Raw genomic sequence first — 18,434 nt, 5'->3', positions numbered from 1 at the left:
TGAACACATTAAATACCCAGCCCAGAGACTCACTGCACTGTATGATCTGTTGTGATATTCATGGAGAAAACAGCTAATTTAATTTTGCTTTCATTCATCAGGCGAGAGCTCATCTCGGAATATTTATTAGCTGTATCTGTGAACGTTTCTTAAGGAAAAAAATATCTTTAAATAATATCCTTAATGTAATGCATGCTCAAGAGAGCCCCTAAAAGGAGCTTCTGTTCTTCCCACCCAGGCTCATCCACGACAAGAATGTTCTGAGCTCATTGCTGAAGCTTTCAGTTATTAAAATTCCAAAATTAAATAGAAGAGTGTAGGAAATGTCACATACCATTCAAATCTGCTAGAGAAGAAGAGGTTACTTTATATGACAAGATGCTTCACCATTGTTTTCTATTTCCTTGCAGGAACAAGAATGATTTGCCAGGAAATAGAAAATCAAACTATTTCTAGGACTGTCATTCCTGGGGGGAGGAGAGGGTGTGATACAGACCCTGGCAGACATGAGCCATGCAGAATAGAAGGTGACACATTTCATACAGGTGACATGGGGAGGGAAAGCTGTGATATCCTTCCCTCCAGGATCTCAAAACCTTACTTATAAAATCATAGGGAGAAGGGGAAACTGCCTTGCAAACACCCTGTTTCTGATGGGACTGGCAAGAGGGTTCAGTAAAAGAGGACAGAACACCCAGAAGTGACAAGAAAAATGTATTAACAAAAAAAAAAAGCTCCACAACAAACCAAACAAAAGCAAAGCCCCCAACCAAACCAAAGCAAGCAAACAAAAAAACCACAAACCCCCCAGATGTTGTGAGATTCCAGCAGGTCTCTTCTAGTGCTGTGGGATAAATTATCCTGAATTTCATTCTATTCAGCTATGACCTCCCATTACATTTTACAGCAGAAGAGAATCCATATTTCTGGGAGGTTTGTCACCCAAAATTCCTGCCAGGCCAGGAGCTCAGCAGAAGGCAGGAGATGAGGAGTGAGTGTGCTTCCCCTTCCAGACACCCGAGGCAGACACCGAGTGTTGGGCATCTCCCGGTTGGTTTTACTGGGAATTGACTTAATTTCCGACTGTCTGCACTTCTGTAGAGAAGGGGCTTGGGCTGATGAGCTGTCTGCTCTGACTGTGCTGGGAAATCGGGCAGTTTGAAGAGGTTTGGTGAAATACAGTGTTTGTGGCAAAGAAACGAGCAGCTGGGACGGGAGTGGGAGAGGGAGAGGGAAGGGGCAGGGACAGAAGAAGGGAGAGAAGGTGCGGGACAGAGAAAGGGACACGGACAGGGATGGGGACAAGGGCAGGGACACTGAGGGACGGGGGTGACAGGGCCAGGGTAGGGCCCCGACCCCATCTCCATTCGGTGACCACGGGGGTCACGGCGAGCCTGGGCACTCCTCATCCTCCGACCGACCGCGGTTCTGCTGGGCCCGGCCCTGCCTCTCCCCGCCCCGGTGCCGGGTGTCCGGGGCAACGCAGGTCCCGCGTCACGGCCCGGGGCCGATAGCGCTGCCGCAGCCATGGCAGCCGGGACCGGGAGCGTTCCCCGAGGGGCAGTGACCGGGGACAGAGCGGAGGGGACGGACGGCAGCGGCTTCTGCCCCGCACGGGGGCTGCCCCGGGGAGCGTCCGTCCAGGTACAGGGGGTGGGCAGGGCCGGGACCGCCGCCGGTTCCGGAGGTGACCGGGGTTCCCAGGCACCGGAGGGGTTCGACCCGTTCCAGCCTGCCCGGTGCCCCACGGCTGGGAGCTGTGTCCGGTGGGTGACACCGGTGGGTGACACGAGTGGATGACATTCCTGCTGCTGTCCGCACACCGCGGGTTGCCGTGGACCCACTTCTGCCGCCCGCTGGCTCTGCCCCCAGGACTGGTACACGAGTGGGTGGCTGCGGTTGCTGCAACTCATGTTATGGGTTTTATTTTTAATTAAGGGTTGTCACTCCTGTGCCACCAGGCGGTCTGATAAATACACGCATATAATATCAGGACTGTGGCAGAGCTACAAGTCTTATTATTACTTCTAATGCACCAGAAGTAGGAAACCAAGCTTCTTATTTAAGTGAGATTTACTTTAATTACTAAATTTTCATTAACTAAGAAATATATATTCCAAATGTCTGGTTTTGCTTTAACTGATTGGCTGATGATAATTGACCAAGTTTTAGTCAAGAGCAGTGAAAGGAGAAAGCTCCAGCCAAGGTCTGAAGGGTGGAGAGTTAGGGATAACCATCTTGCTTGGCATCCATCACCTTCACACAACCCAGCACTATCTGTGAAACGTTTCACCAGTGTTATCTACTGAAGGGTGACAGTGTCTGTTTGGGGGCAGCAGTCACACTGATCTTTTAAGTAAGTTGTGTGTAAAGATTTAATATCCAGTCACTTCACCTGCATCTGACAGCTGAGGACTTTGTGCTTCCTGCTGGTTCCCCTCTGTTTGGAATGGAAGAACTTTTAGAGAAACTGGTAAAATCCTGGCTGAGTTCTGAAGCCCCTGATTAAATGAAGTTGGGATGGTGATCAGACTTTAACTGTGTAGCAGCCTTGGATTCCCTGGCCTCATTAGTCCTGTTGCAGTAAGGAGGAAATTTCATTAATTCTGCCCTGTCAGTTCTTGCTCAGGTGTTTGTTCTCTTTTGTACATTACAGAGATATGAAGGACAGTTCTACATGGACCACCAGCATGGGAAGGGGATTTGCTACTGGGCTGATGGTTCCAAATTCACAGGTGCTCTTTATCTTGGCCATGTGGAAGGCTATGGGACCTTGGAATGGGCAGATGGCAGAAAATTTCAGGTAACTGGAAAAATGCAGTATTTATACTGTGGTTTCCTTGCCTTTCAAAGTCAGGGTTAAAACAGGAAAATTGGAGTGTGGGGTTTTTTTCAAGCAGCTCCCTTAGTGTTTTACTCCAGAGCAAAATTGCCATGCTCTGATCTCCAGAGACTTAGGACACTTTTCAATAGTTTAGCTTTGTCTGTACTTGATTTTTGCATGGGGAAATATTGAAGGAACTGATCACAGAATCATTTAGGTTGGAAAAGACCCTTAAGATGAAGTCCAACTGCTAACCTAACACCAGAAATTCCACCACTAAACCATGTCCCTAAATGTCTTTAAATCCTTCCAGGGATTGGTACTGCACCACTGCCCTGGACAGCCTGTTTCAGGGCCCCACCATACTTACAGTGAACAGATTGTTCCTAATATCCAACATAAATCCCCCTTGGCACCACTTGAGGCCATTGACTCTTGTTCTGTCACTTGTTACTTGGGAGAAGAGACCATAGTGTCATGGCCACACTTGGATACCCATATGAGAAGACTGAAATTTCTGTCCTCTGAAGTTTATGTGCTGCTGAGTCTCTTCTGTTGGCATATCTTATGCTTGGAAGGCTATAGATACCCTAAATTGAGCTACCATTGTAAGAAAAATAACTGATTTCCAGATTCTTTGTCTGCAGATGCCTGTCAGATGTGTTTGTTCTGGCTGGGTAGGAAAATCCAACCAGAAATTTGTCCTGGCCTGGATGATAGCAGCCTGGATAGTGAATCTAAAATTGGTCAATAAAAAGATATTATTAAAAATATTATTAAGATATTATTAAAATATATTAAGATCTTATTAAAATAATATCTTAGTCCCTAAAAGCATCAGGAAGTTTCATGTCAACATTAGATCCAAGTATAATTAAATTTAGGGACTTCCACTGTGCTGGAAGATTTGTGTTTTCTGTTAAATGGACCAAAGTGTGAGAGCTTTCTTCCAGAGCATCTCCAGCAAGTTCTGCTCTGGCATTAGGGGGTAGGTCAGGTCAGAACCAGCCAGGTTAAATACCACCCAGACTGTAACTGCACACCTTGACTGCTCTCTACCTGATTCTAATGAGTTCCCTTGTTTCCTAAGGGGCTGTACAAATGTGATGAGCGATTTGGACCAGGGATTGAGAGCTACCCAGATGGCTGCCAGGACGTGGGCTTGTGGCTCAGGGATCACCTAATTAAACTCTGTACTGAAGTACCAGGTTCTTTTTCTCTCCTGGATTATCCAGCACACCACAAATACTTCGATGGGAATTCTCAGAAGTATATTTCACTTGAGGAAGACCCCTATCTCCGTAACTACAAACACCTCCCTTTTGATGATGAGGATATTTGTCCTGAGGGAGTCTTTGTGTATTCTCAGAACACAGATCACCTCACTTTGACTCCTTCCTTCCTGGAAGAATGTGATGCTCAGTATTTTTGTAATAGCCCAGAGCTGCCTGAGGAGGACCCTTGGCCTGTTGCAAACGTAACCCCTCTATTGGTTAGAATGCAAGTGCATGTTTATAAGCACAGGTAAGTGTTGAGAATTAGATTATTGTCTATGGATTTTTAGAAATTAATCAAATGTGGTTGTTATTTTCAGAGTGATTTTCAGCTGTGCTCCAGACTGTTTCTCATGGCCTTGCAATCACAAGTTGCCAATGAGATTTTTTTTTAAAAAAAAGAGACAAACAATGTACTCATGTCTCAGTTCACAGATTACACTCCTTTAAATTAAACATCAGTTTTGTCCTGGTAACACCTCTAAAAATAGTCTGATTGCTCGTTAGCACGCCAGAGTTTCTGGCAGTTCAGTTTTGAAAGGAATTGGGAGGCAAGGGCTGCAGAGCCCTGTTCTGACCTTACCTGTTCTCGGGGTGTTTTGTCCTGCACAGAGGTGGAAATGAAGAGAAGCCCAGGGCCAGATTCTTGACAGCACTCACAATGTGGGCAGTGACACCTTTTGCAGTTGCCTTACACTTCTTCCCCTTTAAATCTGTACAGAGTGTGCTGCAACAAGTCTGCAGCTGGTAGAACTGTTCCCATAGCTCAGTCCTTGTTTCTGGAGATGCTCTTTGGGCCCACAGAGTATTTTTGCTTTTTTTGGTAGGAACACAAGCTATATAATCATATATTGGAGTCATACTTAAAGCAGGTGGTGGAACTTAAATCATGAACAGATGTCATGAGTGTGCATGATGAACTGGTTTCATAGAAATATATGGTAGTTAGATTCTGTTTTCTTATTTTATTGCCTGGTCAGCAGCTGTATGGTTTTTAACTTGTCTGTATGTAAGATCTCTGTGCATCTGCCTTGTACACCAGTTTGCCTCCCTGCCATTCATATGAGCAAACTTACCCAGTCTGAAATAGTTCTTAAAAAGACAACTGGTGCTATTTTCCCCTCTTGCTAACTGCATATTTGATTCTTGATGTGTGTTTTGCTTTCTTGCCATAGCAGACCAGGAGTACCCAGCTGCTTACATGTCCCACTCTTTCCTCTCCTTCCCAAGGCGCTGTCAGGTAGAGTTCACTCCAGATATCAGCCCCATCCTCCAAGGAACCCGTGGTCCCTTTGGCCCTCCAGGACCTCTGGAACTTGCAGCAGAGCAGCTCATTGAGAGGGCAGCACAAGGAGACTGTGAGGGGGTCCGGGCAATCCTGAGGAATGGGCTTGCTCACCCAGACACAGCTGACAAACGTGGATACACAGCACTGGCTGCAGCTGCTGTAAGAGGCTGAGCATGGCTCCTCACACACAGTGAGAAAATTCCTGGTCCAACAGGCTAGATTTAAGGGTTTTTTCTTGCTTTGTTATGTTTGTTATGAAAGGAATGTTCAGCAAACAGGAGAAGCAGAAAAGAGGTGGTGGTGTGAGCAGTGGTTGTAACAACTGGTGTTGTGTTTAACCCCATCTAGTAGTTAGAAAGTAGATGAAAAATGGACGTGCTGCACCCAGTGAGATGTGGTTCAGTTCTGAGTCTCTGTTTTGTGGGAAATACAAACTTGAACCAGCTTAACAGTGCAGAGCATCCCTACTTTAAAATGGTGCTGTCAGCTCTTTCCACGCCCAAAGCTTAAGTGTGTATGTTCAGGTGTGGATGTTTCCCTCTACAGGTTCATTCCCACAATGATGTTATCAATCTTCTTCTTGATAGTGGAGCTGATGTGAATAAGTGCAATGATGAAGGATTATCTGCTCTCTCCATGTGCTTTATTCTCTTTTATCCAGAAGAATCTTTCAAGGCTAATATTGCTGAGAGGACCTTGCACAGTTACAAGGTTTGGATAATATTATTTCCTCAAGCTATAAGATTGCTTCTTAACTTTACTGGGCAGGGAGGGGAAACCTGTTGGAAATGAAGTACCAAATAATCCTCAGCTGCTCTGAAGTTGCTGTTGTGGTTCCAAGATGTTCAAGTGGCCCATTGCTAAATTGGTGAGACTTTAATGGGGTAAGAAAAAGGGGAGTATGGTTTGAGCAGCAACCATAAAGCTGCTCAAACTTCACAGAAGATCAATGTGGAACCATTACCTCTCATTTTGGAGGTAGTTGAGGTAATTCAGAAAGAAGAGGGGTTCTTCCTGCCTGGCAGTCTCTTGAGATTCTGCAAGGGAAACTTTTGTTGCTTCCACTTTTCCTCTGAGTTGCATGTGCATCCAGATTTGAGAACAATCTTGTAGATCCTACTTCTGGGTTTTCTTGCAAACTAATGCAGGCTGAAAAATCTGTGTCTTGTTTTATTTCAGCAATGTTTTTTCCTTTTAAGCCAGGTGATGTATACTGGAAGAAACTTTTAACTCTTTTAAACTTGCTTTAGACACTATGAAAACTGAAAAAGAAAAATAATGTTATTTTAAGAGATTTTATTAAAAAAAACCCTCAGTTACAAATTGCTTCTAAAGGTTTTCCCTTACAGTTGTTACCAAAATGCCATCATGATCATTATATCCTGTGCTGTGTTACAGATCTGATGTGTGAATATACTGAATCAGGCACTGGAAAAATATTTTTTTTCCTTTTTGTAACCTTCTTTTTCTAAATCTTTAAGGGGAACAAACAATGTGAGTCCTCAGGAGTGGTCAGTGTGGCTGAAGGCATCATCTCAGAGTAAGTCTCATGCACTATAGAAGAGACAACCACTCTCATGAGCCATTTTGTATAAAAAAGTCAACAGTATTTTACAGTATTTCATGGAAGTGTGCATCCATCACAGGTAAAGATATTTTTTTGTTTGTTTAATTGGTCAAATCTTGATTTCATGCCAGTAGGAGGTGCTTATTGCTTATAGACTCGTGGGACTTGTGTCAGTGATGGAATTTTCAGTAGAAATGCAAAAGGCACCCAGAATATAAAGTCCTAACCTGGCACAGTTCCTGCACCACTTTTAAGAAAAACACTGTGCCTTTGTTTTCTTGGGCTGGATGAGGTATGACTGAGGAAAGAATTCCAAGGGATCTTCAGTGGTGGGAAGCTGCTTCTTTCATGAAACAAATTTAGGACTAAATATTTACAGGTCAGGAGTGACGGGTGGAGATGCAGAGAACCTTTCCTAGCTTTGCTTGTTGTTCCCACCAGGAACACAGGGATAGCTTTTTCCTGACATTCCTTTGTTGTGGAGGGCTGAGATCTGCTGTCCCTGCTCAGGTCACCTTGCTTAGGTCACTGGGATGTGACCCTACAAGCTGCTGCCTCTTCCCTCCTCATCTCTGCTCCCTGCAAGTCACCTCGGTCCATTGGCTTTTAGAGTTTTCTTAGCAGGTGCTAATAAGTTGTTCTGGTATTTTCTGTGTTAATTATAGACAACAGAAAAGATGGGAAACAATCCAACTGCTGCTACGCCGAGGTGCAGATCCCAACGCATCCTGGGTCTCCCCTCACCTCCTCTTCTTTGCTGTGAAAGCTGCAGACACAGAAGCTGTGAAACTCCTCCTAAAAAGGGGAGCAAGGACTGATGTGCGGCTGCCAGCTGAGGTTTTCCTGGGTTATCATTCATAATGTGGGATTTCCAGATTTGTCCTGCAGCCTAACTGCCCTACTGTGAAATCTCCTGCCTGGCAGAATAAGTTTTAGTGTGGCCAGAAAGCTGATTAAAACCATCATCCCCTTCGTAGACACTTTCTATTTTTTGTAATAGAAAGAAGACAAAGCTCCTCTTGGTATTTTGAATATTATTATGTTTTTTGGTTGCCAAGCTTGTGAGTGGCTGGGGAACACTTGGGAAACTGCTCCTCAAGTGGGTAAATGTTGAGGGATTTAGTAGCAGGAGCTGCAGTGTTACACAGTCCTGTAACAGCTCCAGGAAAGAGCTGGGGGCTCTTTCTGAGCCACAGCCCTGGGAAGAGAGAGTTTCAGTTGTTCTTTGATAAAAACACTTAGGGTTGTTTAAGTGCTGCTTGTGATAACCAGGAGTCCTGATGCTATCTCTGTGTTTTCAGCTTGGGGGGTTAACACCTCTACACATTGCTGTCTCCATCCCTGGGGTGGAAGGGGTCCAGATAACCCAGAACCTCCTGCACGCTGCCCCAGAGATAAATGCGAGGGCAGAAGATGGAAATGAAATATATGGTCCAGACAAGGTATGGAGTTTGCTTTTTGAGATCTTTCAGCTGCTGAAATGCAAATGCAGATTGGGCAGGGAGCTGAGATTCCTGCCTGCTTGGTTTCACAGTGAAATCTTTGTATCCCACTGAAAAAGCCTTAAAAAAAAGCAAAAGCCACTTGAGGTCTATAATATTGGGTTGCAGTGAACATATCCTTCTGAATTTAGTGTGCCACAACGTTTTTTTATCATACCTTCTAGAAGGAAGGGTTTAAATGTCTCGTGTGTGCAGTCCACTAAAAATGCCCAAAGATAAGACTGCATAAATAGTTGTTAGAGGACTTGCTTTGTTCCATCTCCATGGATCTGGCCTCATCTTTTCTTTCCTTATTTCTCTTTTCCTTGAACCCAGGCTCTGTCTGCCAGCTTCCTGCAGCACTCACTGTGCCTCCAGTATTTCCAATTAAAAGAAAAATTTAAATTTGAGCCCCACATTATTCTGTCACATCTTAGCAGTTTGGGTGGGTCAGACAGAATTAATCTGTATTTCCTCCCACACACACAAAGGGAAGATAAAAGGAGAATAAAGATCAGGGATTTTAAGTTAGGAAATGAAAACGGTTGAATACAAATTTACTATCACAGGGGAAAGGTAATAACATGAGGGATAAAGTAACAAAGCATAAAAATATATACAAATATATACATATATATACATATATGTATCTGACCTGATGGATATGGGCTCTCTGACAAGCATGTGGCAGCACAGCCAGCAGAGAATGGGGAGAAAAGAGACAGAGGTGCTGACTCATAGACCTTAAATAAATGACATGTGAATGAGCTTGGCTGAAGGCAGGCTCGTGGTGCCTCCCATTCCTTACACTGTGTCATCTGGCTCAGGAGAAGTTACCAACATCTGTAGGTCTCTCAAATTAGTGGGGAAAAAAGCAGCCTAGCAGATGAGACCTGAATGTAGAGGAGAAAGTAGAAAAAGGGTGGCTCTTGCTTTTGTGGGGTTGAACAAGTCTTGCCCCTGATTGAGATCCAGACCCAGGGGTTACCTGAGAAGTTTTTATTCTGTTAATTTCTCTTTAAACTGAGTTGAAAAGGTACCCATGATTTCACCTGGATTCCTCAGCTTCAGTCCAGAAAAGCCAGCTCCAGTGGCCCAGGGGTGGGCACTGTGCAAGTGAAGAATGAAGCTGGACCACCACGAGAGTACTTCTCCTCCTATAGTGGTCCTGTTCCTGAAGAAGGTGGAAGGACTGCCCTGCATATTGCATGTGAAAGAGAGGATAACAACAAGGTAGGATCAGAGCCACTCACAGGGAACTGTTCTAAGCTAATCTGGAAGTACACAACCTGGCAGTGAAGACGTTTCATTCCTCTTCAGGGAGCTGACAGTTCTTAAGAAGCAAACCTGCATATTCCTGAGAGTGGCAGGATTGATGAGATTTGATAATTTGGCTGGTTTAATGCATGGCACCACTGTGCTTGGGGTTCTCAGTCATGAGAAAGTGGATTTGTGATTTTACTAGAACACCACACTTTAGTTAAAAGGTTTGAGTGTGTTCTACGCTGCCAATTTTATTAATTATCCTATTGTTATTAAATTTAATATTAAAAACTTAAGGTTATTCTGATCTAATTCTCCCTTTTCCTGTTGCACTTCCCTACAAAGCATGCCAGAGATGTTATACGCCTTCTTTTAATGCATCAGGCAAACCCAAACATGTTATGGAGTGGCCATTCACCACTGTCCTTAGCCATTGCCAGCAGGAATGACTTGGTGAGTGTCTTCATATTCCTTCATTTTTTTGGCATCCTTCTCCATTCCTGTCTGTCTTGCCTGATGGCAGCCAGTTTACATAATGAGTGGTGCCTGCAATTTTCAGTTAAAATAATAAAGTTTTTACTTTTCTTTCAAACCTTTGGATTTTTCCTGACTTGAACTAGAGGGGTCAGTTCATGGAGCTGGGGGTGGGGGGATGTTTTTTTAAGACTCTTGTCTTTCCCTGCAGCATGCTGCATGTTTACCTTGGGGAAGGGGATTCACCATCTCTGGAGGGATTACAAAGTGGTGTAAATGTGGTGCTGAGGGACATGGTTTAGTGATGGCCTTGGCAGAGCTGGGTTAATGCTTGGACTTGAGGATCTTTTTCAAGCAAAATGATGATATAATTCTATGACTATGATATGAAGCAGCCAGATAGACTGGGGGACTTCTTGGAAGGCACTTTTACCAAAGGTGTTTTGGTTTATGAATCACAAGGACTGGAAGGTGCAGGGCTGGGCAGATTTCTGCTTCCCTGATTCCTGTTCTCCAGTGCACAGACTCTCCAGCACTCCAAGTCCTCCTTCCCAGGGCTGTCTCCATCCCTTCTCTACCCAGCCTGTGTTGATGCAGAGGCTTGCCCTGACCCAGGACCCTGCCCTGCCCTCATCTTGCTGAGTTCCCTCTCCTAGCATTGCTGGAAGGTTTATTTTAACTGAGAAGGCAGTGGGAAGGCACTGCTTGGGCCCTGCTATGTCCAGAGCAAGCAGGAAGGTAAGTGAGGGATGATTAACCCAAAAAAAAATGAAAACCACTGGTGGGTTAAATTTTTGTGTGCTGATGCATCCAGGACAAATAGGAGCTGGATACACCATGGAAAATACTGTAAACTCTTAGGGTCTCAGCTCATCTCTTTGGGGTCTCATTCCTGCTGCAGTGCTGTCAGAAATGGCTTTCCAGTCACTCACTGGTCACATTTGCAGGCAGTGGCTGAACTCCTCAAACATGGGGCTGACCCAAACCTGCCACTGAGTGGAGTTGTCAGAAGTGCCCTCTGTGCAGTGCTCAGCACAGCTTATGAACAGCAGAGAACAACAGCACAGAGAATTGCTTTGGTGAGATAACATCTTCCTGTTGGTTGTTTTTTTAAATTGCAGAAAAAGTGATGGTTGTCAGGTCCACTGAGTGCCCTTTCTCTTTAATGTATAAGCTGATTTTTTTTTCCATAGCAATTAATCTGTGTTTATTCCTAACACTGTTGGTTCCTGTCCTGAGGAACAGCTAGGAAAATGAATTTTAATTATTTGAGTGAAGATAACCTCCTGTCTAGAAGAGGAAAAACAAAATTAAAGCCAACTGGGATGGTCATAGTTCTCACAGCCCTGCCAGTTCTACCCATGACCATGTTGATAAACAGAACCAGCCACCAAACTGAGAGATATTTTTGGTTTTGCTGTTATTGTAGAGTGCTCAGTGCTGCTTGTGATGAGGTGCTGCCTCCTCTGTGATGAGGGCAATCCCAGTGTTTGGCCTTGTGGAAATCAATGTTTTTCTCCTTTTTCTCCTCATCTATGGAACACAGGGTGGTTATTCAGGATGCAGCTGGGGAATTTGGAGATAAAGAGAAATAAATAACAACTGTGTGCAGGAAGGTTTGACTTACACAACACATGTAAAGAATTGCTCATCACCTCCAGAGAGCCAGAAGAAACCTATGTTTCAGTTCCCAGGATATTCTCACAAATGGAGGTCAAGCTCTTATGCTCAGCCCTGTCTCTGTAGCTGTCACATGAATGCATTTTTTGGAGAATAATTTTATTTTTCTGCTTGGCTGTGTAATGATTTGCTTTCTTCAGGTCAATAAGCTGCTTGAAGCAGGAGCAGACATCCTTGCACCAATTACTCTTGGGGAGGGCCAGGGCAAGCCTGTGGGGACAGCAGTGGACTATGCTTACTACAAATACTCCCAGGTATGATTTCACTGACCAAAAGTATCATGAGTCAGCACCTCCTCCATCCAATGCATGTGGCCTCGTGTCCTTACCAATTGCCTGAGGCTTTCTTCAGAAACCTCCATGAAAATATGCTCTTCCTCTTCATTTGTTCCCACCCAAACTCTTCTATGATCCTGTCATTCTGCTTTGAAGGAACATTTGACAGTTATTTCTATTAATTTGGGAGCACTCACCAAAATGATAATTGGGACAAGCAGAACATCAAACCAGGACATGTCCCATGACCCACATCACTGATTGCTCTAGGCCAGGAGCTGTCAGGTTGGCTTGAACTCTGAGCCTGTGCCAGTGTTCCTGTCCCTGGTTTAACTCCTGATGTGTTGCAGGACAGGAGGATTGCTCACACACCATACCACACACTGTCTGCAGCAGAGCAGGAGGTTTTCCAAACCCGTCGATCACTGCTGGAACACATTGCAGAGAAGCTCCGTGAGTCTGTAATCCTGAAGGAGAAAGAGTGGGACCAGGACGAGCTGAGAAGAGCCAAAAAATGTTAGTTTGAGCCTGGGTAATTCAAGATTAAGGGTAACATCACCTGGTGTGAAGGGGGATTTATTGTTTATTTCAGTGTTACTGTCTGAAATGGTAACTCCTGCTAGAAACTGCTCCTATGTCTTTGGTAAGGAGAATTAGGGGTTCTACAAACTAAGGAGAGTGCCAAAGGCATGTGAAGAAAACCTGGAGATGAGTTTAGTGCTTGCCAGCTGCTCCCTTATAAAACTCCACACAAGGTCTATTACCTGTGTTGAGGAGTGTTTGAGGGAACTTCTTCCTCTTCCATGGGAGAGCCTTGGAATTGCTTCACCTTCCTCCAGTGCATGGAATGGGATGCAGATGTACTGTGGGCTTCTAGCTTATGGTCACTGCTTATGGCAACTCACATCCTTTACTTAGACTCTCATTGTATCAATTTCCTTCTGCAAAGAGAGTAGCAACTGAATACATACATTAAGATGAATTGGGTTACATCCTGCAAAGTGATCAAATGTTTGGGGAAATCAAGCCCAGAATCTGGGTGACTGAACAGCAGCCCTTGGGGCAGAAGATGGGAAGGGAGCCCAAGCTGTAGGATTGTCACCTTTGCACTTCAGCAAACCTGTGACTGTGACCTTGTGACCAGGACTAAGAGCAAATGAACTGGGGGGTCGTTTCCTCTTGGCTGTGACATAGCAAACTGGCTCCTTTTTTCCTTGCTATCTGAAGCTTGTCGATGAAAGATGCATTTTATGATTTATCTACAGCTGACAGAGCCAAGCAGACCTTTCATAAACATGGATCTTGTGACTAACATTCTAATTCTCCAGTCAGAGTAGTGATTTTTGTTTTCCTGCTTTTTGCAGCAGTAGATTTTGCCGTTCATACCAAGGACAGAGGGAGCCATCACCTGGAAGAAATGAGGTAGGGCTGAGATATTGCATTCCAATATTGACAATTCTTACTCAAAAATACTGTACCCTGGTTTTTCCCTCACCAAAGCCACTGTGACCCTGTTTTTTGTGGTTTTTTTTCTCCTTTTCCTCTCAAGTCAGCTGCAGATCCCTTCTCTCTCTGCTCTGATCACATCACTACTCATCAGCTTCAGATTTTGCTAGGGGTCTGCACAACATCAAACGTCCCTGTTTCTGTTGGAAACCCATTGACAACTTTCAGACCTTAAAGTAGTGTGAAAGTGCTAAGAAACTGGCCCATGCAAATTCTGTAGCTCTAGAAATTGCAGGAAATACCTGGATAATTTGGATGTTATTCTTGGAACTGCGTATTAAGAGAAGTTTCAGTAATAATGGAAATACTTGCCTCAAGGTTATGGAGTTCTGTTGTCAGCTTCTCCAGCTGCAGGGAGCTCCCAACTTTGCCTCTGTATTTGAATCAAGAGGAATTAACGTGGGAGTCAGGAACTGGGGCACTTCTGAAGACACAAATTTTAGGCACCATTTTTGTTGAACCAACCTGGATCAACAAGTAGAGCAGAAGATGCAGAAAAAGCCAAAGAACATAAAGAGAACCAGAAAGCTGAAGTAGCACACAGATTTTGCAAATAGATGTGATGATTTGCAGAGAGAGATGAAACCTTGACAGCTGTTGGGAAAGGGTTCTCAAATGCTTTAAAAAGATGGAAATATGTAGTCCAGGTTGCACTTAGATCTCATGTCCTGTTTCACAGCCCCACTGGAAGCCCAAGTGCTTTTCATTTGCTTTTCCAGTGCTGGTAGAACTTCTGGGATGCAGCAACCTGAGTGTCCCTCCTGCCCTCTTCAGTATCCCAATGGATTCCAGCAGGGCTTTCCAAGACTACCCTGCGCTAGCTCTGACCTTATATAATCCATCCTGCCTGCCAGTTTGGGAATGTGCAGTTCCAGAGGCTGTGCTGTGGGCACAGGGCAGCACAGGGTGATGGTGCTGGGTTGGTGAAGGTTCTCATGGTTCTCTGAGGGAGCTGGGGGTGTTGAGGCTGGAGAAGAGGAGGCTCAGGGGAGACCTCATCACTCTCTACAACTCCCTGAAAGGAGGTTGGAGCCAGGGGGGGGGTTGGGCTCTTTTCCCAGGCAACTCTCAGCAAGACAAGAGGGCAGGGTCTCAAGTTGTGCCAGGGGAGGTTTAGGTTGGAGATTAGAAAGAATTTCTTTCTGGAGAGGGTGATCAGGCATTGGAATGGGCTGCCCAGGGAAGTAGTGGATTCTCCGTGTCTGGAGATATTTCCAAAGAGCCTGGATGTGGCACTGAGTGCCATGGGCTGGGAACCACGGGGGGAGTGGATCAAGGGTTGGACTTGATGATCTCTGAGGTCCCTTCCAACCCAGCCCATTCTATGATTCTATGATTCATGGGACATTTGACCTCTCCAGGGTGTTCCTGTGTGCTGCCTTTCCAGCTGCCGTGTGCTCCATCCCCTGCAGACTCCCGTGGCAAGTTCCCAAGTCTCCCATTTCTCACTGTTGAAGATTATTTTTGTGTTGTAGCCATTTCTTTCAGTTCTGCCATGAAACCTGCTTGTCACCTTGAGGAACACCCCCACCACACCAAGTGCTCTCATTTTAAAACTGCCTTTTTTTTCTAGGCTGCACCTTTTTAAGTACTGCTACCAGTGTGGCCGCTCTGTTGGGGTCCAGCTGGCCCCTTGCAAGAGGTGCCAGGCGATCTTCACCTGCAGTGAGAGCTGCAGGAAAAAAGCCTGGGCTGAGAGGCACGGGCAGGAGTGCAGAGCATTGATGGGTAAGGAGCTGGGGATGGGGGGTAGAGTCCTCCTGGGAATGGGCCAGCAAAAGAGGTTTGGGAGATTAATGTCAAGAAATTGAAAGGAAAATGATTTGTTAGAAATTATTGAATTAAAAAGATTTGAACCGGTTTGAACCGGTCGGAACCGGTATTAATCTGTTTGAGCTGGTTGGAACTGGTTTCTTGTCCCAGAGGCAGCAGAGCTGACCCACAGGAACACGTCTTGAGTTTTTATCTTTTATTCCAGAGAAGATTTCGGCTCCCGCAGCTCCCCGTGAGAGCAGCACAGGAGTGAGGAAAAAATCCCTGGCAAGAGGAGGGGAAACGGAGGAGAGGGAGAGGATGAGAGGGAGGAGGAAGTCAGAAGTTGGGATCAGTGGAAGGGAACATCCCAGGAAATGAGGAGCGAGGCCTCTCCTGGCACTGCGGGGGGTGCACAGGGTTCAATCCCTTTGTCATTTCTGCTCTGAACTCCTCAGCTCAGAGCTGATTTCACCCGACGTGGTTGGAGAAACTGAAGCTAAAAATCTCTTTTCAAGGTGCTTCATGTAAGCTCAGTTATGGGAATGTCCTTGAAACGCAGTTACAGAGTTAAATAAATGTTTGGAATTCAAAATCCAGCAAACTTCTGGTTGGTTTCATGGTCTAATGCTATAATTTTTTTTTATTAAGGAAAAAAAAAACATTGCAGAAGAGTTTTTGAGCATATCAAGAGTGGCTCCGTGGCTCTGGGGGTGTGGGCTAAAGTTAGAGACTTAAAATCTTTATATCCTAATATCTATGTGATATCCTTTGAGATCCTTTCCACTTCCACTACTGCTGAAGTGGAAAGTCACTTCTTCCACCAAACTGCCCAGGAGAGCACCACCAGCCAAAAGACTTTCAACCAAACCAAAGAATTTCTTCCCAATATCCAAGCTCAATCCCAAGAATTGACGTGGAATTTCTGCAGGAGTGTGTTAAAGAAACTCTGCCAACCACACCCCCAGTCCTGGAGGTGTCCTGCTTTGGGAAAGGAGATTTTCTGTCTTGTAATTTTGTTTTCAGCTCAGTCTCTTGTGAATCTCTGAACTTGCTCAAATGACCAGCACGTTCCTGTTCAGTGCCTGCTGCTGTTTGTAGTTACTGCTGGGGAATGTTATGCAGAAACAAGGCCACTGCTCTGTTCTGAGGAAGATCTTGGGCTCTGGAAAGAGAAAAGGAGTTAAAAAGTAAAAAAGTAAAAAGTAGTAAAAAAAAAAAAGTAGAAGTAGTGAAAAGGTCACACCTGCAGACAAGTTAAATGACCAAAACTGACCAGAGTATTCTGTCCCATGCGTGTCTTACTTGGTATAAATTTGAGGGATCACGAGGGTCAAACCCCCTTCTTCTTCTCCTTCTTCTTCTCCTGTTCCTGTTTGCTTTGGCATCCTGGGAGGATTCCATCTGTTCCTCTGCCTGTGGTCCTGATCCATACCAACCTGAGTCCATGTGTTCCTGCCTCCAGCTCCTGACTGCTGCTGACTCCAGAATTCCAGCCTGGACTTTCCTAGGGCTGCCCTGCAGCCTCGGGGGTGATATGAGAGTTATTTTCCTGTATATTTGTATATATTTAGTAATTTTTCCTTTTTATCCTTACTGCTTCATTAAAGCTGTGTAGTTTAGTTTCCAGCCCATCAGTCTCTCTCCCTTCTTCTCCTTTCTTTATCAGGAAGGGGAGGGGCATTAATAGAGAGCATCTGGTATTTGGCCTAATTGCCAGGCCAGTGTTAAACCCTGACAGGTGGTCAGGAGATGAACCAGATGTTTCCACCTAAGGTGGTATGCAAAGTCATCCTGACTTGCTGGGGCTTTTAATAGATAAGGACAGACCCTTGTGAAGCAGCTCTGGATGTCTCACCCATGGGTGGATGCACTTGCTGGGAAGGCTTCTCCAAATCCTCGCTGCAATTGGGGCTCCCCAGTGCCTGGGGATCTGGATGGTGGTGCAAGTGTGATGGATCTTTCTTAATCACTGTCCTTTCTCTCCTGTAGTAATGATTTGATGCGTTACCCTGTATGTTTTCTGTCTGCCTGCTTTAGATACCTTGTTCTGTTAATTTTCTTACTTTGTTGTATTATTTAGCTATCACCAGGAAAACATGCTGGCTCTTTTCACTCTGGGGTCCAAGTCTCACTACCATCCTCAACTGGCAAAACAGCGAGGGAGGGAGGGATGGCTGGTGGGACAGCTGGGTGGATAGTGGGACAAATGGAACAACAAGAAAGGCAGAGAGATGGACAGAAGGTGAGAGAGCTGGCCAGGTGGATGGTAGAACAGCAGGAACGGGGGGCTGCAGGCAGGACAACTGGCTGTGGGGACAGCCTCCTGCCTCCCCAGGAGGAAAAGGCCAACACCAGCCTGGCCAAGTTCTGCAAGGTGCACAGGAGCTGGAAGAACATGTCAGTGTGGCCAAGTCCAAGGTCAACAAGCTGCAGGCCAAGAGCCATGAGATGGGAGCCAAAGTGGGACCTTCCTCCTACCTCACAGCTGCCTCACTGCTCTTCTCTTTCCCCATTAGAATGGACTCAGAAAGCAGTGAAGCTCTGGACCTCCAATGCTCCCCCTGAATCCCCAAATACCTCACACCCACACACACAACTCCCACCCACCCACACCTCACCAACCCTGGTGAGACAATAAAAAGCATCAAGCAGTAATGGTTGCTGTGAAGCTGTAGTTGAAGGTGTGGGTTGCCCCATGGTGTGACACCAATGGGCCCCAGTGTGGTGCCCACAAGATGGATGGACCTTATACAAGATGGCTGACCAGCTGGTGAGCCAGCACGCCCCACAGAGCAACACAGCAACGCAACCCATGGCGGACCACACCTCATCCTGCTCCACGGTACACCCCAGCCACCTCCCACCCCACACCAGCCCTACGGACATGCGTGTGGGGAGCTGTGACCAGGGGGGCTGATGTGTGGGTGCAGAGAGAGGGTGGGACCCCAGGAAGTTGGGGGCTGCAGAGCTTGGGTGACTCCGTGGGGCCTCTCTTGAGGCTGCAGCTTCCCCCTTGTCCTGCCCGTGTCCTTCCCCCACCTCTCCCA

General features: G+C 45.7%; 1 protein-coding gene across 1 annotated transcript; it reads left to right on the top strand.

Annotated features, from left to right (window-relative positions):
* The first annotated feature begins 1,527 nt into the window (after window positions 1-1,527).
* Window positions 1,528-17,952, top strand: ANKMY1 (ankyrin repeat and MYND domain containing 1). The gene is made up of 16 exons (XM_030461499.1): window positions 1,528-1,644; window positions 2,657-2,803; window positions 3,915-4,348; window positions 5,329-5,545; window positions 5,933-6,097; window positions 6,868-6,926; window positions 7,619-7,790; window positions 8,255-8,395; window positions 9,500-9,667; window positions 10,043-10,150; window positions 11,119-11,250; window positions 11,992-12,105; window positions 12,477-12,642; window positions 13,491-13,548; window positions 15,206-15,360; window positions 17,723-17,952. Exons 1-16 carry the CDS (start codon window positions 1,528-1,530, stop codon window positions 17,950-17,952), a joined length of 2,583 nt encoding a protein of 860 aa, XP_030317359.1.
* Window positions 17,953-18,434: the final 482 nt, after the last annotated feature.

The sequence above is a fragment of the Calypte anna genome, chromosome 17, assembly GCF_003957555.1.
Source record: "Calypte anna isolate BGI_N300 chromosome 17, bCalAnn1_v1.p, whole genome shotgun sequence".
In the NCBI taxonomy this organism is placed as follows: Eukaryota; Metazoa; Chordata; class Aves; order Apodiformes; family Trochilidae; genus Calypte; species Calypte anna.
Note: the sequence above shows the minus strand (reverse complement) of the source record. Positions and strands in the feature narration are given on the sequence as shown.

Excerpts from the sequence above, each read along its gene's own strand:
- ANKMY1 (XM_030461499.1), top strand. The coding sequence starts at position 1,528 with ATGGCAGCCGGGACCGGGAGCGTTCCCCGAGGGGCAGTGACCGGGGAC. Across the intron at positions 6,927-7,618 it reads GCTGAAGGCATCATCTCAGA|ACAACAGAAAAGATGGGAAA; the intron begins GTAAGTCTCATG and ends TGTTAATTATAG. Across the intron at positions 12,643-13,490 it reads GCTGAGAAGAGCCAAAAAAT|CAGTAGATTTTGCCGTTCAT; the intron begins GTTAGTTTGAGC and ends TGCTTTTTGCAG.